This window comes from Taurulus bubalis, assembly GCF_910589615.1.
Source record: "Taurulus bubalis genome assembly, chromosome: 16".
Taxonomy (NCBI): Eukaryota; Metazoa; Chordata; class Actinopteri; order Perciformes; family Cottidae; genus Taurulus; species Taurulus bubalis.
The window spans coordinates 22,191,249-22,210,068 of NC_136604.1; the positions used below are offsets into that span (position 1 = coordinate 22,191,249).

The 18,820-nt window shown below is 42.5% G+C and overlaps 1 protein-coding gene across 1 annotated transcript; it reads left to right on the plus strand.

The window, feature by feature from the left end:
- Positions 1-744: 744 nt before the first annotated feature.
- On the plus strand, positions 745-17,681 carry tmem65 (transmembrane protein 65; the record flags this gene model as incomplete). The annotated part of the gene is made up of 7 exons (XM_079231944.1): positions 745-955; positions 12,112-12,156; positions 12,582-12,649; positions 14,191-14,245; positions 16,250-16,292; positions 16,753-16,858; positions 17,082-17,681. 7 exons carry the CDS (start codon positions 745-747, stop codon positions 17,244-17,246), a joined length of 693 nt encoding a protein of 230 aa, XP_079088070.1. The 3' UTR covers positions 17,247-17,681.
- Between the last annotated feature and the right edge of the window lie 1,139 nt (positions 17,682-18,820).

Here is an 18,820-nt window from a genome sequence, read left to right on the forward strand (position 1 = left end):
ACCAAGCAGGAATAAAAGTAGATTTAAGATTAATGAGAAATGTAATAAAGGTGCATAATGAATAATGACAAGTAATATATGTATGTATATATATATATATATATATATATATATATATATATTTACACTACTTTACTATACATTACATTTTATTTATTTTTAAATGAATGTATATATAGTAAAACAGTAAGTATTAAAGATATTATTTGTAATCTATATATTTTAATTATTGTATATATATATATATTTTTTTTAATTATTGTATATATATATATTTTTTTTTTTAAATTATTGTATATATATATATATATATATAGTAAAATAGTAAGTATTTAGTAGTAAAGATAATATTTCTGATCTGTATTTTTTTTTTTATTATTGTATATATATATATATATATACAATAATAAAAAAAAAATATATATATATATATAGTAAAACAGTAAGTATTTAGTCGTAAAGATATTACTTATAATCTATATATTTTTTTGCCGGTGGATTTAAAATCTGAAAAGGTGTGACCGGAAGCGCCGCGTCTTATTTTGAAAACCGCCGCCGGAAACCGCGATGTTTTCCTTTCCTCAGACTCCGGCTGACTTGACGCCGCTTTTCTTTAGTTCTTGTTCGGCTTTAGCTCGAACTTCACGCGCCGAACCGGTCCCGCCATGCGCCGCCACGTTCAATAAAGTGTTGTATGTATTCACGTGTTCATTCTCACCGCTCACGCTCCTCTAATCCGCCACAATGCTCTCGCTTTGCCTCCGGAGAGTCCTCCGACCGGTCGGGCAGAAGTGTCCGCCGCGCCGCCGGATGGGAACCCACGGGAGGAGCGAGCCGCGGGAGCCGCTCAACTCCGTGACCCGAGCCAAGGACTTCATCTACCGGCTGCAGCCCGCGGAGAGGACGTGTCTGCTGCGGCAGCTGCAGAGCTTCGAGTCCGAGGCCATCGCTCAAGGTACCGCGCACACACACCGATATGAAAGCGATATTATTATATGTATTATTATCCACAAGTGCTGTGAATGGGTGCTAAAGTCAAACGGGGTGGAGTCTGTGAAGGAAGGCGGCTGGCCCGCGTAAAAGTCACGTGGTTGGCCACACCTGAATTGGGTAAAGGTGTTGTAAGTGGGCTGTAAATACTATAAAACAGGTGTGTCCTTTTTAAAGCTGCATTCTCTCTCCTGACCACCAGGGGGTGGCTCATCTGGTTGTATAGAAGTATATGCTTCATGTGTTAAAGCTGCATTCTCTCTCCTGACCACCAGGGGGCGACTCCTCTGGTTGTATAGAAGTCGATGCTTCATGTGTTAAAGCTGCATTCTCTCTCCTGACCACCAGGGGGCGACTCCTCTGGTTGTATAGAAGTCGATGCTTCATGTGTTAAAGCTGCATTCTCTCTCCTGACCACCAGGGGGCGACTCCTCTGGTTGTATAGAAGTCGATGCTTCATGTGTTAAAGCTGCATTCTCTCTCCTGACCACCAGGGGGCGACTCCTCTGGTTGTATAGAAGTCGATGCTTCATGTGTTAAAGCTGCATTCTCTCTCCTGACCACCAGGGGGCGACTCCTCTGGTTGTATAGAAGTCAATGCTTCATGTGTTAAAGCTGCATTCTCTCTCCTGACCACCAGGGGGCGACTCCTCTGGTTGTATAGAAGTCTATGCTTCATGTGTTAAAGCTGCATTCTCTCTCCTGACCACCAGGGGGCGACTCCTCTGGTTGTATAGAAGTCTATGCTTCATGTGTTAAAGGTGCATTCTCTCTCCTGACCACCAGGGGGCGACTCCTCTGGTTGTATAGAAGTCGATGCTTCATGTGTTAAAGCTGGATTAGAGCTGGAGAGCTCGTGAACGTCATGTGACTGGCGTTGTTCTGCTTATTCCACCTTTTTGTTGCATAAAATAATCAATACTGGCACTGTGTGTGTGTGTGTGTGTGTGTGTGTGTATAATCCCCCTCGTGAGTCACCAGAGGGTATTTTCTGTTTGGTTTCGGTTCTTGTTGAGGCATTTTTTTCCCTCTTTTGAAGCCGAGTGACTCATCTAAGGACCGAAATAGTAAAATCAGCAGCTGAATCAGGATTGCAAATATCTAAACGGCGAGTAATGTGTCTCTCTCTCGTCTCGGAGAGACTGACGGAGTAAAGATCCAGGTGCTCTGATAGTCCAGAGCTCCGCCAGGTGTGTCCTCAACAGCCGTCTTGTGTGATGGAAAAAACACAACCAGTACCGTCTGTTTAACTCTCGACGCCAACGAGGGATTCTAATTCTGTAAACTCGTATTCATGGACGACTTTGTTACCTCTGTACTCGCCCCCGTAAAGTAAAGAAGTTTAAAGCATTAAAAGCATTACGAAGAAACGAAGGCTGAATATCCTGCATGAAATGCAACAACAAAATGAGACTTTCCAGCGCTTGACTGGCGGCGGCGTACTCAGCAGCTGTACGGGTACTTCCGTTACCCGTTAGCTCTAATTTTTTTTTTTTTTTAAAGTGAGCAAACTGATTCCCCCGTGGAAGTCTAGACAGTCTGTGGTTGATTCCCCGCCGTGTCTCTGGTCACAGAGCAGCGCCTCGGGTTCGGCGACGCACTCAGCAGGGAGTCCATATAAAAGCATGAAAAAAAAACGGACAATAAAAGTTGATGGCAGCCTCGAGAGGTCTTCGGGCAGGCGGGCGTTAAAAACCGGCCACCCATGAGAGGCGCACACCCTCGCTTCACAGACTTCTTCTTCTTCTTCTTCTTCTTCTTCTTCTTCAGTACGGTCTGCCTGATGGTCTATCCATCCGCTGCCATGCAACGGCATGTTGCGTAACCTGTCGTCTCAAGCTGTAATGAAGCGAGCGACCCGGCTGCTGGCTCCACGCCCTGCCGGCCGAGTGCAAACATTTCTTCACAGTGACTGTTGTGTCCGCCACAGTTTTCTGCACAGGTGAGGAAGGTTTGGAAGAGCACTCAGCACCTTGTTGTTATTAAAGTACGAGCATCTTCTGGAAGGCTGATTGTTCGGTGGCCGTCGGGCCTCTTTATAGGTCAAACAAATGTTTTTATTTATTTGTTTTAACGTCAGCGCGGGCAGCAACCGGCTGTGATCTCACCTCCTGTATTCCAGAGATTCATCGTAGTTTAATTCATCATCCTTGTTTATATGGATACTCGCTCACGACCCTGAAACGCAAACATACGGCCCAGGGGGTCCAGTCCGGTCCGCGGGATAATTGTTAAAATTGCTAGTTGTGACTCGAACCACTGATCCTCTGATTGTAAGATGGGCATGCTAACCATTGAGCCACAGTCACAGTTGATTACAGCACTGACATTGCTAAAGATATTGCCCAACTGCAAGGGAATCTGCAGAGGAGAACAGTGGGCTGATGTCTGAATTTTTGGTCTTTATGTTTCTAGTTTATGTAGAAAATAGAGTTTATCATCTAAAAAGCTTCACCAATGATTTAAACATAGAGAAATATTGTCATTATGTAATGTGTTAATATGCTGTGATTTTACTGGTCCGGCCCACTTGAGATCAAAATGGGCAGCATGTGGCCCCTTCACTAGAATGAGTTTGACACCCCTGTTTAGAACAAAAGGCCACGACATTTGAGACGCCATTGGTTCGCAGGATTTGGTAATTCCAGATATTTGAGCTTTAATCCTCCCAAATTGCAACTTTAAGTAAACTTTCAAAGTCTTAAACTTAAACGGCTGTGGACTTCTTGGTGGAAACGCAGCTTCTCCCATATTTCCCGCCGTAACCTTCTGACTGGTAACTTGGGGTTCAAACCGACTGAAAGTCATACTTCATGTTTCTTTCATTTTTAAGTGGGGCGGCGTGGAGTCGCCGCGTTAATTAGACGACCGGGTCGGTGCAGCAGCGACGCTCAAAGCCTTCACTTCCACTACTAATGAGCGAAATGGAAGAGGAACATCGAGCGGATGGGAAGCGTTTGACGGCTCATTAAAACACGACTTCTCTCCGTTTCTAACATTTAGTGCAGGAGCTGTGAACAGGAGCTGCACAAGTGGAGGAAGGTACTCAGCAGGAGGTTCGTTAAGGCCGTCGTCACGCCGACGGTGTCACTTTGAGTTAAGGAAGTGTTTCAGTGGCGACGCTCCTGAACGTTATGGACTCCATGTTTATGTGAGGAAGGCTTGTTTGAGGAGGTTTAGAAACGGCGTCTCGTCTTTCCACTGTTACATGTTCCTCAAACGTAAGACATCCTTATCAATTGTGTTGAGGTGCTCATGTCAAATATATATATTTTTTATTGTTTTTCAAACTTGCAAATAAGGCCGTTTTTAACTAGTCGTCTTAACATTCGGTCGACTCATCGATCAGTTCATGCAATCAGAATCATGAAAAACATGGAAATGGGTAATTAGTCATGAAAATGCATTAAAAAAAAGTGTCAAACAACAATGAGTGGACTTATAGACGCAAATATCGACGTTGCTGTCGCCTTGATAACCCGTCCTCGACCGGGTCGGTCTAACGACGTCCACAGCGTTCGTATCGGAGAAGATTAAAGGCTTATTTTGAATATTTTTTACTTTCATTTGCCCTCATGCAAATTATTTGAATCATTCGTGGTTCACAAATGACACCAGACCAAAGTTAATCGTCACGGTTAATTTTTTATTCAAGATAAATGTGTGTGAACAGAAGTTATTATCACTGTCAGTCATTTTGTAGTTTTAATTTATATTTTGGAGATTACAGAACATTTAAAATATGTTGGTGCTCCTCTTGATCATTCATCAGGAGGCGACTAAGAGTTAGAAATGTTTTTATTCATGATGATCATTCGTGAGACCGTCTGCATCTCTGAGGGCACAACACAAAAAATGAGCCCGTTAAGTCGTTAAAACTCTTTTAAGCGAATGCATCAATGTCTGCGGTGCGTAGCAATAAATCTAAATGACGCTTTAGGGACGACGTCGTTTAATTTTTAGAAGATATTTATATATTTTCCCCAATCAACATCTGAGAAAGAAAACATTTAGTCCAGAGTAATATTGGAGGCACAGGCTTCAGAAGAGGAAACGTTGGTGTTCAGTATTGATGAAGTGGTTTATTTATTTATAATATCATTTTTTCACAAGGCCAGTTGGCAACCAAAGCCATAAAAAGCTGCGGTCGCTCCGGTCGGGGTTTTCGGGGCCGACTGTTGGCAGCAGAAGTCCGTCCATACGCTGACGACTCTCTGATCATGGAGTCTGTTTGAAGAACATCTCGTCTTCATCGGTCAACAAGCTGCTCTGTGTTTGATTCATTATGAATGACGTGAGACGACTATTCCCCATTTCATGGGCTATGTTTAGGGGGTTGATGCATAGCTTGTGTTAAACAAAACCAAAAAGGGTTCATGTGAAATAGACGTTTATAATGATGTCCGTTGGTTTCCGTTTAGCTGCTTAGGGTCAAATTGGGTTACTCAATTAATGGCCTCTTAAAGGCGCAGTGTGCAGGTTTTGGCCCCATCCAACTGAAACTTCTTACGTGAACATAGAGCTTGTCGGTTCCGGGCTCCTGTAAAACCTGTAAAAACGATTCCTATCTTCAGGTGATCGTACACTAAATAAAACAGGCCTCGTATTATATTGCATTTCTGCCATTAGGTGCCACACGCTGTTCCTTTAACGCAAAGCAAACGCATGCACACTCTGAAGGATCACGACTGAAGAGGATCTGTGACTCTTATGAAAAATTAGAATGTATAGTATAGAAAACCACCAAATAATTAATTGGCAGAGAAGATTTGGCACATTTTTCCTGGGCTTAACCCACATACTGAGCTGTGCTGCTCATCCCAGCAATGCATGTTCCTCACAGGGAGGGCAGCGGTTAAAAGGGAAATGAACAAGCTTTCCAACGGTATAATTTTATTTATATATATATATATATATATATATTTTTTTTTTTTCAATGACAAGAAGCATCGTTACCATAGAGAAATAATCTACCACACACACAAATTTATTTATTTATTTATATATAAAAACCTGTATATAACTATTGATTAGAGTCTGTGATTTATAGTATTTTATAGAATCAAAAGGTTTTTAGCGTTTTAACATTTTGCAGTTCAATCAAAGTTCAATCAAAGTTGCCAAAGCTCAGTGTTGGCTGAGGAGGTGGAAGAGTTTTAGCTGCTGCATGAATGAATGAATGAATGAATGCATGAATAAATGAATGTTGTCATTTAGAGCCGGGCGGCCGGAGCTGGAACCTGTTGGTTTACTTACGGAGTCCAAATCCTGAATTATCGAGTTGAGCTACAACGACATGTAATCTGCAGGAAATGTTTCTAATCTTTTGGGGCTGAAAACGACCGGCAGTGTCGACTGTAAATGATAATTCATGCAACAACCCTGAATTATCTCTAACTGGCTCTTTCTCATTGAGCAGCCAGCCCTGGTAGTGTTGGTGTTTTTAAATATAATGAATGGATGAACCAAAGGTTCAAAGCACCAGTTGCTCATTAAAGGAGCAGCGTGACTCCACCACGGCTGCTCATGACCCACCAGCAGTCTGAACTGGGACACTCCCAGTTCAGACTGCTGGCAACTAAACTTTGCACTTCCACCTTTTGAGACAAAGCGTCTCTTTGCTCTCAGGACGTCCGTTATACCCCAACAATAGCTGATTGTATAAAAAGTGTTGTTGGAACAAAACGTCTAAATATCTTTAATATTTGTTTGTTTGACGCAGAGATTATTTTCTGCGTCAAACAAACATCAAAATCCAATTTAAGCTAAATTATATAAAACAATTACATAATTTTGTTGATGTATATTATTTTACACTGTTTAAAACTTCCTCCATCTTGTAGAAATGCTGCCCCCAGTGGTCTGGAGAGCTTGTGAACGTCGTCAATACTGGCTCAAACCTCGTTGTTGTAGAAGTACATCTAGTTCAGGGTGTTCTCGACAACAAAAGGATCCTGGTTGACTCTTTAATGGGAATAACTATAGTGTTACATTCTGCTGGAACATTTCCAACTCTAGCTGGTTACATGTCACCTTAAACTGTGCATGTAGTTGTGTAGTTGAGCTTGAGACTAAACCGACGCTCTGTAGAAACTAAACAACCGAGCTCTACCCATCCTTCTGTGGGCCGGATGGAGACTCAGGTAAAACAGATCAAGAGTTTCTCTGGATGATTTCTCTGCTTTCCCTTTTTTGTTTGATGTTCGTCTCTCTGCAGAGAGCATTTCGCACCGGTGACAATAATAGACGCCTGAAATTAATTCAAACAAACGAAAACCTGCGGGGAATCCATCAGCGGCAACGGGACGCCTCCCTTTGTGTGCATATGATCCTGTAGAGCGCTGCAGCTCAGAAGATCTGCTCCGTATCGCCAACAAAGATCTGCAGCCTCCCAACAGAGGACATGAGAGGCTAATGCACACATATATATATATATATATATATATATATATATATATATATATATATATATATATATATATATATATATATATATATATATATATATATATATATATATATATATATATATATATATATATATATATATATTTTTATAGCTATGTATTGTGGAAACAACGTCCTTTTAACCGCTTACGGCTCCGGGCAGGAAGAGGAAGTGGTCGAGGTCTCGGCTTTGTGTCCGACGCAGAAGAACCCAAAACTGAATCTTCTGTCACTGTCTTAGTTTGTCTTTTTGCCAGCAGCTTAAAGTCCTGGCAGCAGCTCCACTGTGGGCAGAAGCTCAAGGTCTTTAAAAAAAGAAAAGGGGTTGAAGTTGTAAAAAAACAAAACAATGCTGCAGTCGCACAAATTATGTGTTTCACTCGATTGATACAACATGCAGTTTGTCACATAAACATGAAGAAGCAATTCCTTGACTGTAGATTTAAACATCATAATGTTTCTTCGCTGCAGTTTCAGTTTCCTCAGGAAGTGCTGCTCATGTGAGGAGGCTGGAGAGGAAGTGAGTTGTGATGTAACCCGTGTATTCCTGTTCTCCATAAATGTTTTAAGGCAACGAGAGAATCCAGAGGTTTAGTTGCATGTTTTTGAAGTTGTGGTCTGACATCACAGCTCACAACTTCTTAATCCGTCATTACCGCCACACAGTGGCCTGAGGGAGGCGTCACCGCCTGGACTCTGGACAGATGGTGTTGAGCCAAGTCGACGTCTGGGTGCTCAATGCAGGACGCTGCCTTCTGTGAGGCAGAGAGAGAGAGAGGCAGAGAGAGGCAGAGAGAGAGAGAGGCAGAGAGAGAGAGAGGCAGAGAGAGAGAGAGGAGAGAGAGAGGCAGAGAGAGGCAGAGAGAGAGAGAGAGAGAGGCAGAGAGAGAGAGAGAGGCAGAGAGAGAGAGAGAGAGAGAGAGAGAGGCAGAGAGAGAGAGAGGCAGAGAGAGAGAGAGAGAGAGGCAGAGAGAGAGAGGCAGAGAGAGAGAGAGAGAGAGAGAGAGAGAGAGAGAGAGAGAGAGGCAGAGAGAGAGAGAATCCGCTAGAGATAGCATTAATAATTGATCATATTTGTAGTGTAATGCGTTGCAATATGAGCTAGAAGCTGATCTGACAGCAACACAACCAGCAGGACGTCTGACCTACGGCAACTACTTTTATTAAACAAACAATATTATAATAGTACATTTATTTATATTTATAATATGTAAGGGTTATAGAGGTAAATGAAGATCTTCTACATTTAAATTGCACACAGTTGGTACAATTGGTAGAACCGTTGTGGAACAGTTGGTTAGAACAGTTGGTAGAACAGTTGGTAGAACAGTTGGTCGAACCATTATGGAACAGTTGGTACAATCGTTGTAGAACAGTTATGGAACAATTGGTAGAACAGTTATGGAACAATTGGTAGAACCGTTGTAGAACAATTGGTAGAACAGTTATGGAACCGTTGGTAGAACAGTTGGTAGAACAGTTGGAGGAACAGTTGGTGGAACAGTTGGAGGAACAGTTGGTAGAACAGTTGGTAGAACAGTTGGTGGAACCTTTTGTAGAACAGTTGGTGGAACCTTTTGTAGAACAGTTGGTAGAACAGTTGGTGGAACAGTTGGTGGAACAGATGGAGGAACAGTTGGTGGAACCTTTTGTAGAACAGTTGGTAGAACAGTTATGGAACAGATGGTAGAACAGTTGGTAGAACAGGTGGTAGAACCATTGTAGAACAGTTATGGAACAGATGGTAGAACCATTATAGAACAGATGGTAGAACCGTTATGGAACAGATGGTAGAACCATTATAGAACAGATGGTAGAACCGTTATGGAACAGATGGTAGAACCATTATAGAACAGATGGTAGAACCATTGTAGAACAGACGTTCTCCTTCTCTCTACTTGCTGCAGGAGAACTCCAACAGGATGGACTCAAAGCGCTGAGCGACCACATCGGGTTCACTGCCCGTTGTTCTCAAACGGTAGTCTTTATTCTTTTATTTCATTGCTCCTGGAAGGTTTAGTGTAAATAAATAAACAAACAAACACCCCAAGAGTTTGTTTCACAAATGGATTCCACAACAATAATAAAAACGATTTAAGAATATGTGACATTTGTTGGTATGTTTGTGGTCGTTGGCCCTGAGCCAATCATTGGTGTCGTGTTCCAGTCCAGTCCTTCTTAAAGGAACAGTACACGTTTGTCAGGTTGGTAAACCTGCAGATCTCAGATGTATTTAAAACATTCTGGCTCAGAAATGATCATTCTGGTGTTTTTGTTCTTGTTCCATTCAGCCTCATTTTCACGTCTATATTTGGATCCACCCACAGCCGGAACAATGCAAGAACACAAAAGATGTTCCAAAATTGCAAATGTCCCCCAAAAAAATGAATGTCACGTTTTGCACATTTTGACTAAGTCGTTCTCAAATCCTTCAGTGATGAGTTCTGTTTCCACGGTGAAAGTAAAACAAACACAAACTGACATCAGCTTTGAGGATTGATTCAGGAATGTTCTCTCTTCTTACTCCGAGCTGTCGCGGTTCTCCGGGTTCGGTGAAGCGGTTCCACTCCGTCACCCAGCAGACGGACAGGCAGCATCTGCTGCTGTCTAATTCTATTTAAATAAAGTTGTGTTTCATTAAATCACGCTGCAAATAAACCGCGTTGGACTCGCTGCTGTCAGCGGAGACTCGTTCTACTATCAGACTCCAGAGTGTGTGTGTGTGTGTGTGTGTGTGTGTGTGTGTGTGTGTGTGCGCGCATTGTGAGTGTTTAATGCATAGTTGTGTATCTTGTGTTTGTTTGTAGATGTATAGGTGTGTGTTTAGGTGTGTGTACCTTGTTTGTGTAGATGTATAGGTGTGTGTCTGTGTGTAGATGTATAGGTGTGTACCTTGTGTGTGTGTGTCTGTGTGTAGATGTATTGGTGTGTGGTGTACTGTCTGTGTGTGTGTGGGGATGTATTGGTGTGTGTGTGTGTGTGTGTGTGTGTGTAGATGTATTGGTGTGTACTGTGTGTGTGTGTAGATGTATTGGTGTGTACTGTGTGTGTGTGTAGATGTATTGGCGTGTACTGTGTGTGTGTGTAGATGTATTGGCGTGTACTGTGTGTGTGTAGATGTATTGGCGTGTACTGTGTGTGTGTGTAGATGTATTGGTGTGTACTGTGTGTGTGTGTAGATGTATTGGTGTGTACTGTGTGTGTGTGTAGATGTATTGGTGTGTACTGTGTGTGTGTAGATGTATTGGTGTGTGGTGTACTGTCTGTCTCTGTGTGTGTGTGTGTGTAGATGTATTGGTGTGTGTGTGTGTGTGTGTGTGTGTGTGTGTGTGTGTGTGTGTGTGTGTGTGTGTGTGTGTGTCACCAGAAGTTTTCCCATTGTGGCGTTTCAGCTCCAAATCTTCAGGTTTTTTCTTCTCATTGCAAAAAGAAAACATTCCTAACAATCTGTGAACGCGACTGATGAAGATGAAGATGAAGATCATACTCCGCTCGGCGTAACCCGACACCGTGTCCTCTTCACGTCGTCTGTGTTGTCGGGTCGATGCCCTTCATCACGTCTAAATGCAAAGATCAAAGAGCCTCTTTCTGACCTCCTGAGGGTCCATGATCACGTGATTATTACATGATTATTATTACGTATTTATTACATGCTTATTACGTGATTATTACATGATTATTATTACGTATTTATTAGCGGTATCAACAGAAGACCTTCACGTTACAGTCAGAGAGTCGGAGGATCTTCTTCTAGTCTATAAATATTATTTTATTCTGGTCCAGGAACAGGTGATCAATAAAAAGCAGAAGTATATTTATGGGAGGAGCCACGGACTGAAATACACCTGACCTTTCACCACGGTGCTGCTGTCTGCTTTGAACACACACACACACACACACACACACACACACACACACACACACACACACACACACACACACACACACACAGGTTATTCCTGTGCTCTTGGCATCTCTCCGGTGGCAGAGAAGCTGCTTTAAACCGGTGGGAGACGAGCACTTGAATGCACCGCCACGCGGGTCTCTCTCCACGACCCAGAATGCACTCTGCTCCAGTGGCGTCTCCTGACCTTCATTTCACCCCAACGGCGCCTTCTGTTGTGATCGTTATGAAGTCTGAAGCGATGGAACCGTTATGAGGCCTAAAGGTCAACGCCTCGTCTGATCGTCTCCTTTAAAGAAACTTGACCTGAAGATCATTGTTGTCATTATTATTATTATTATTATTATTATTATTATTATTATATTATCATTATTATTATCATTATCATTATTGTTGAACATGAGTTTAAATGAGCCGACGCTTTGAGTCAAATCTCACCGTTTAATGAGCAAACTCCTGATGTTCTCCTTCTACTTCTTCTCCTTATTTCTCCTTCTTCTTCTTCTTCTTCTTCTTCTTCTTCTCATTTCTCCTCCATCTTCTTCTTCTTCTTCTTATTCTTCTTCTTCTTCTTCTTCTTCTTCTTCTTCTTCTTCTCATTTCTCCTCCATCTTCTTCTTCTTCTTCTTATTCTTCTTCTTCTTCTTCTTCTTCTTCTTCTTCTTCTCATTTCTCCTCCATCTTCTTCTTCCTTTTTCTTCATTTTCTCTTTTTTCCTCTTCCTATTCTCCTCCTTCCTCTTCTTCTTTTCCTCTTCTTCTCTTCCTCAGGGACCCTGGAGCCTTCACCACCGACGTCAGACCAGATCCGATACGGTGAGATTAGATCTCTTGACTCCATCGGGATCTCTTTGATGTTTTGGTGTTCTTATAATGAGAAGTCTGTAATCATCTTGTTTATAATAGGAGGAGAATCCTAGAGAGAATCTGTTGAACCAGGATGAACAGACTCACGGATTAGTGAACTTTGCTAAACCTTATTCTCTCATGACTCATTATGGACGTGTGGATTTCAGAATAAAAGCGCGCCTGATTAAAATATAGAAAAATGCTGTGTTGTCTCATATTCTGTATCTTTTGACATGGTCACAGTATTTATGTCACACCTTATCTATTTCTTCACCTGTGTGTGTGTGTGTGTGTGTGTGTGTGTGTGTGTGTGTGTGTGTGTGTGTGTGTGTGTGTGTGTGTGTGTGTGTGTGTGTGTGTGTCGTTAACATTGCTTTGCTCTCCGTCTGCAGTCGTGTTCCACAACGCCATCCCCTTCATCGGCTTCGGCTTCCTGGATAACGCCATCATGATCGCAGCCGTGAGTCCATCACACGTTTAGTGGAAATACTGAAGACTCTGTGACGCTGAATGTCTCTCTCTCTCTCTCTCTCTCTGTCTCTCTCTCTCTCACTCTCTCTCTCTCTGTCTCTCTCTCTCTCTCTCTCTCTCTGTCTCTCTCTCTCACACTCACTCTCTATCTGTCTATCTCTCTCACACTCACTCTCTATCTGTCTCTCTCTCACACTCACTCTCTATCTGTCTATCTCTCTCCATCTGTCGCTCTATCTCCATCTCACACATTCACATCACTCCCACTGCCACTCTCCCTCTCTCTTGCTATCTCTCATTCTCTCTCTCCCCCTCCCTCTAGGGAACACATATTGAACTCTCTCTCTCTCTCTCTCTCTCTTTAGGGAACACACATTGCACTCTCTCTCTCTCCCCCCTCTCTTTCTCTCTCTCTCTCTCTCCTTCTAGGGAACACATATTGAACACACTCTCTCTCTCTCTCTCTCTCTCTCTCTCTCTCTTTAGGGAACACACATTGAACTCTCTCTCTCTCTCCCCCCTCTCTCTCTCCCTCTAGGGAACACATATTGAACTCTCTCCTTCTCTCTCCCTCTAGGGAACACAGATATAACTCTCTCTCTCTTTAGGGAACACATATTGAACTCTCTCCCTCTCTCTCTCTCTCTCCCTCTAGGGAACACAGATATAACTCTCTCTCTCTTTAGGGAACACATATTGAACTCTCTCCCCCCCCCTCTCTCTCTCTCTCTCTCTCTCTCTCTCTCTCTCTCTCTCTCTCTCTCTCTCTCTCTCTCTCTCTTTCTTTAGGGAACACATATTGAACTCTCTCCCTCTCTCTCTCTCTCCCTCTAGGGAACACAGATATAACTCTCTCTCTCTCTTTAGGGAACACATATTGAACTCTCTCCCTCTCTCTCTCCCTCTAGGGAACACAGATAGAACTCTCTCTCTCTTTAGGGAACACATATTGAACTCTCTCCCTCTCTCTCTCCCTCTAGGGAACACAGATAGAACTCTCTCTCTCTTTAGGGAACACATATTGAACTCTCTCCCTCTCTCTCTCCCTCTAGGGAACACAGATATAACTCTCTCTCTCTCTCTCTCTCTCTCCCTCTAGGGAACACAGATATAACTCTCTCTCTCTCTCTCTCTCTCTCCCTCTCTCTCTCCCTCTAGGGAACACAGATATAACTCTCTCTCTCCCTCTAGGGAACACATATTGAACTCTCTCTCCCCCCCCCCCCCTCTCTCTCTCCCTCTAGGGAACACAGATATAACTCTCTCTCTCCCTCTAGGGAACACAGATATAACTCTCTCTCTCCCTCTAGGGAACACAGATATAACTCTCTCTCCCTCTAGGGAACACATATTGAACTCTCTCTCCCCTCTCTCTCTCTCTCTCTCTCTCTCTCTCTCTCTCTCTTTAGGGAACACATATTGAACTCTCTCCCTCTCTCTCTCTCCCTCTAGGGAACACAGATATAACTCTCTCTCTCTCTCTCTTTAGGGAACACATATTGAACTCTCTCCCTCTCTCTCTCCCTCTAGGGAACACAGATAGAACTCTCCATCGGTGTGACTCTGGGCATCTCCACCATGGCCGGTAAGCACGACGTCTGATGGTCGAGTGAATTAAACATTTTAAAGTCTTCCTCTGGTTGAGAAACATTTTCTCTGCTGGATAGAACATGAATATATGATAATATATGTGCATATAATGTATATTAAAATGTGTCACTGTCTTTTTTCCCTTTTTTACACACAGATTATTATACATTATTATAATAATGTGTTTATATATAATATATTATACAGTTCACGCTTCAATGACTGCATTCTCTCTCATATTCTCTCAGATGTAAGAACATTCCTCTCGTTCTATATCGCTTCAAACTCAACGGTTCGGTCTTAAAGTCGACTTCATTTCTTTAATCAATACGTTTTATTTTAGATGACGCCTCTGAAGAAAATAATCATTTTTTTACCAGAGATGTGATCATAATAAGTTTATTTGAAATAAGCGATTCAGCATGAAGAAAGTATTAAAAACGCCTGTTTGTCAATAACTTCCTAAAAACATTTACTAGAATGTATCAAGTACTTTATAAAATGCTACATTTTCATTCTTTGAAGTTTTTTGTTGTAGCAGTCAGGAGACGTATGTGGAAATATCTGCAGGTTTCAGTGAGCGGTTTAAACCACGTGAGCAAAAACACTGTTTTGTTTCACGACGTAAAATATGAATTAAATAATGTGTTCGTCAATGAGTTCATCTTCAGCAATAATTCAAAAATCCAAAGAAAAAAATTGCGTTGTTTCGTGAAAGAGCAAAAACATGTCATCGCCTCATAATGTATCGTGTAACCCGACATTATTATTATGATTTTATTAAGATCAGATCTAAATGTATGGAGAGAAACTATTTTCCTGAGACGAGATAACGTGGAACAATAAACACCACTTGGTTTTTTGTTCCTGGAAACAATTTTATATTTATATATATATATATATATATATATATATATATATATATATATATATATATATATTATAATTGACAAGTTATTCACGTACATTTGGAACTTTGCTATCAACAGGAAACATGTTTGCGTGGTGGTGTAAAGTCTGAATAACACGTATAATAACGGTCGCAGGTTCTTGGTTGCGTCCCGGCTGCCGGGTCTCGGCTCTTTTCCTCCACTTCTCCCTCTCCTCACCGCTAGATTATTCTGTTTCCATGGATACTTGGCTCTAGTTTTCCCTTGCAAAGTGGTGTGTGTGTGTGTGTGTGTGTGTGTGTGTGTGTGTGTCATCCAGCCTTTAGTGATGCTGAGCTAGTTACTGCGTTTATTATTTTCACCTCCATCGGCAGCAAAGAAAACTCAAATTTTGAAGATTTGAAAACGTAGCACCTGCACAGATATTAAGGCCGCGAACAAAGAACCTCTCTGTGTGAGAACCCAAAACCTTCAGATGGCGTTGATGTGGTTCATTAACCGAACGGAGAAAGAAGCCGATGAAAGGTTTTCAGAAGGCTACTCTTTGATCTGTGAAAACTGGCTCACACCTCTCTCTCCCCCCCTCTCCCTCTCTCTCCCTCCCTTTCCTCCCACTGAGGCTCATCCTGTGCTCTCAGCTGTTCTCCTCTACTCTTCATCTCTTTCAACACACTGAGCTGGCAGAGTTGAGGTGTTTTCTCTTGGTCTTCTTAAGTTTTCCTCAGCCCGACACATTTTCTCTTCCTGGTGACCCCGATGTGATATCTGTCGGCCTCGAGCTCGATAACCGTGAAAAGCCTTTTAATGGAGCGAGGCGCGATTTCTTCAAACGGGGATAAAGATACACATTCCAATCGCGAGTCCTTGAATTTCTACCCGGAGCTTTGAGTTAAAGAGACGCCCCAATTATAAATATTAATAATAAATAAATATTTATTCTGTCACGCACCGGTCAATTTATAGATTTAGGTCTGTTTACCTTCACAAGACGAGTGGAGAAAACATCCACAACACACACTATCTGTTGATTTTACTACGTTACCATTAGATAAATAAATGTGTTTTGTGAGAGAACTTTGACTAAGTGTTCCCCTCTTGTGGTTCTGCAGCCGCGGCGTGGGGGAACCTGGTGTCGGACCTGGCCGGGCTCGGGTAAACAAACTTTATTTATTTAATTTAGTCTGTGTTTTTAAATCTCTATCCTTGTTTTGACATGTGTTTTTTTTCCTCCCTATGTAGTTTAAAGATTTCATTCCTTCTGTCTTATAATAACTTATGTTTTTATTAGGAGGGGTGTATGTATGTGTGTATGTATATATATATGTGTGTGTGTATGTATGTATGTATATATATATATATATATATATATATATATATATATATATATATATATATATATATATATATATATATATATATATATATATTAATTTTTGTTTACATTTTATTTTTATATTTTACATTGTTTGATATATGTATATAATATTAATTAATAATAATATCAACACATTTATCTTTTAAAAGTAGCTGCAGATGTAGTTAAAGATTGTTGTAATTGACGTCCTCACAGATAGTGAGTGAGTGTGTGTGTGTGTGTGTGTGTGTGTGGTAGTCTTGCAGGCTATGTGGAGGCTCTGGCGGTCAAACTGGGGATGCAGGGTCCAGACCTGACGCCCAAACAGGTGGACATGTGGCAGACCAGAGTCAGCTCTCACATGGTGAGATGTTCAGTCTTCTGGAAACATCTTGTGTGTTTTATATATATTTGTGTGTGTATTGTTAAACGTAGAGAAACGAGAGCTGATGCGTACCGGTAAGTCTCATCAGAGGAAACTCATTTCAGGGAGAATCACACAGACTGTCGGATGTTTTCTGTAGAACTGCAACAAGCGGTTTGGATTAAATCTGAAAAATAATAATATATTATTTCTCTTCCTGCAGGGCAAAGGCATCGGCGTGGCCATCGGCTGTATTTTGGGGATGTTCCCGCTGTTCTTCATGAGCGACGACGATGAGAAGGAGAAGAAAGAGAAGAAGAAAAAGAAGAAGGAGGAGGAAAAGAAGGAAGCACTAACCTGCAGCGACGCTGCGTCTCCTTCCTCCTAACACGCCGACGTGGACTCAAACGCCTCGGTCCTCAAACCTACGAAGCCGTTCTTTGTATCATCGGTTCTTTCTATTGTTACGTTTCTTACGCAACAGTCTGTCACTACGAGCTTCTCGCTACGAAAGTCTTCCAGGAGAAAAGCATCTCCGCATCTTCACCGTGAATCAAAACCTCCAGATCTTCCTCACGCGATAGTTCATATTACCGTAAAGGTCGGGTTATAAGTCTGCTATATAAGTTATAAGTCTGCTGCTAGCCAGCTAGTGCTGCTGCTGCTAGCTCCCAGCTGTAGCCAGCTAGTGCTCTGCTAGCGCCCCGCTGTAGCCAGCTAGTGCTGCTGCTAGCTCCCTGCTAGCGCCCCGCTGTAGCCAGCTAGCTCCCCGACAACCACTGAAGGTAGCGGGACCAGCCCCGGCTTGACGCCCAACTCTGGCAGCGGGGACGCGGGCAGTAGCAATAGGACTGGAGCTAGCAGCAGTGCTAGCTGGCTACAGCGGAGAGCTAGCAGCAGGGCTAGCTGGCTACAGCGGAGAGCTAGCAGCAGGGCTAGCTGGCTACAGCGGAGAGCTAGCAGCAGGGCTAGCTGGCTACAGCGGAGAGCTAGCAGCAGGGCTAGCTGGCTACAGCGGAGATCTAGCGGTGACAACCACCGACGGTATTAGCGCCTTATAACCCGACTTTTACGCTAATAGACTTTGAATAAGTTAGCAAACAGTTGTCTGGGTAGCGGTGGGGGAGGGAGGGGGCGGAGCTTAAGAGCTTCAGGGTTTTTACTAACGTCTTCCCGTCCTGCAGCCCGTCGGTGCAGAACGTTCCACCCTAAAAAAACATGAGTGGCGCTTTTTGAATCATGTTTTAGTTTTTCTGTTCTGCTGAAGCTCCCAGAAGGTTTTAAGATGAGACGGAAACTAATCTTGTGTTTCCGTCTCTCAGAGTAAATAGTTTTTGCTCTCCTTCAAACAGCTGCTGTGATTATTTATTTTTTGGCGGGATTCATACTTCAGAAATCTCCCTGATTGAAAGAAAATGAAACGCAGCGTTTTCTTTCTTTCTTCAGCAGATATTTTATACATTTGAAGACGCCCGTCTCTGAAACTCTAGTTTCTCGTCTGTTCTGATTCTTTTTAAACTTTTTACCAGAAGCAACAACGTAAATGAAAATAAAACGTCTACCTCCAGGGGAACGCGCTCCTCGGTTGTCTTCATGAAGAAGTGACGTGTACTCGATGATCTCTCCGGGTTCGATTCCCGGAGCGGACGCCCAGCGGCGACGCACGACTTCACCGCCGGCGTTTTGCTTTCTGAGGTCTATTCTGTCTTTCCTGTGTCAAATTTGCAGCATCTCTCTTCTCTTCTTCTCTTTTCTCTCTTCTCTCCTCCTCTTCTTCTTCTCTTCTAATCTCCGCACAGAGTTCTTCACGCACTACAATGTGCTCTCAAGTACCCACAATGCAACGAGCTGCACAAGTTAAAGCCTCACTGATGTGTTGCACGAGAAAAACATACTTATTGTTGTCGTTCTTTAATGCCGTTAATTAGACGACAAATTTAGTTTTTTGTTGTTTTTTTGCCT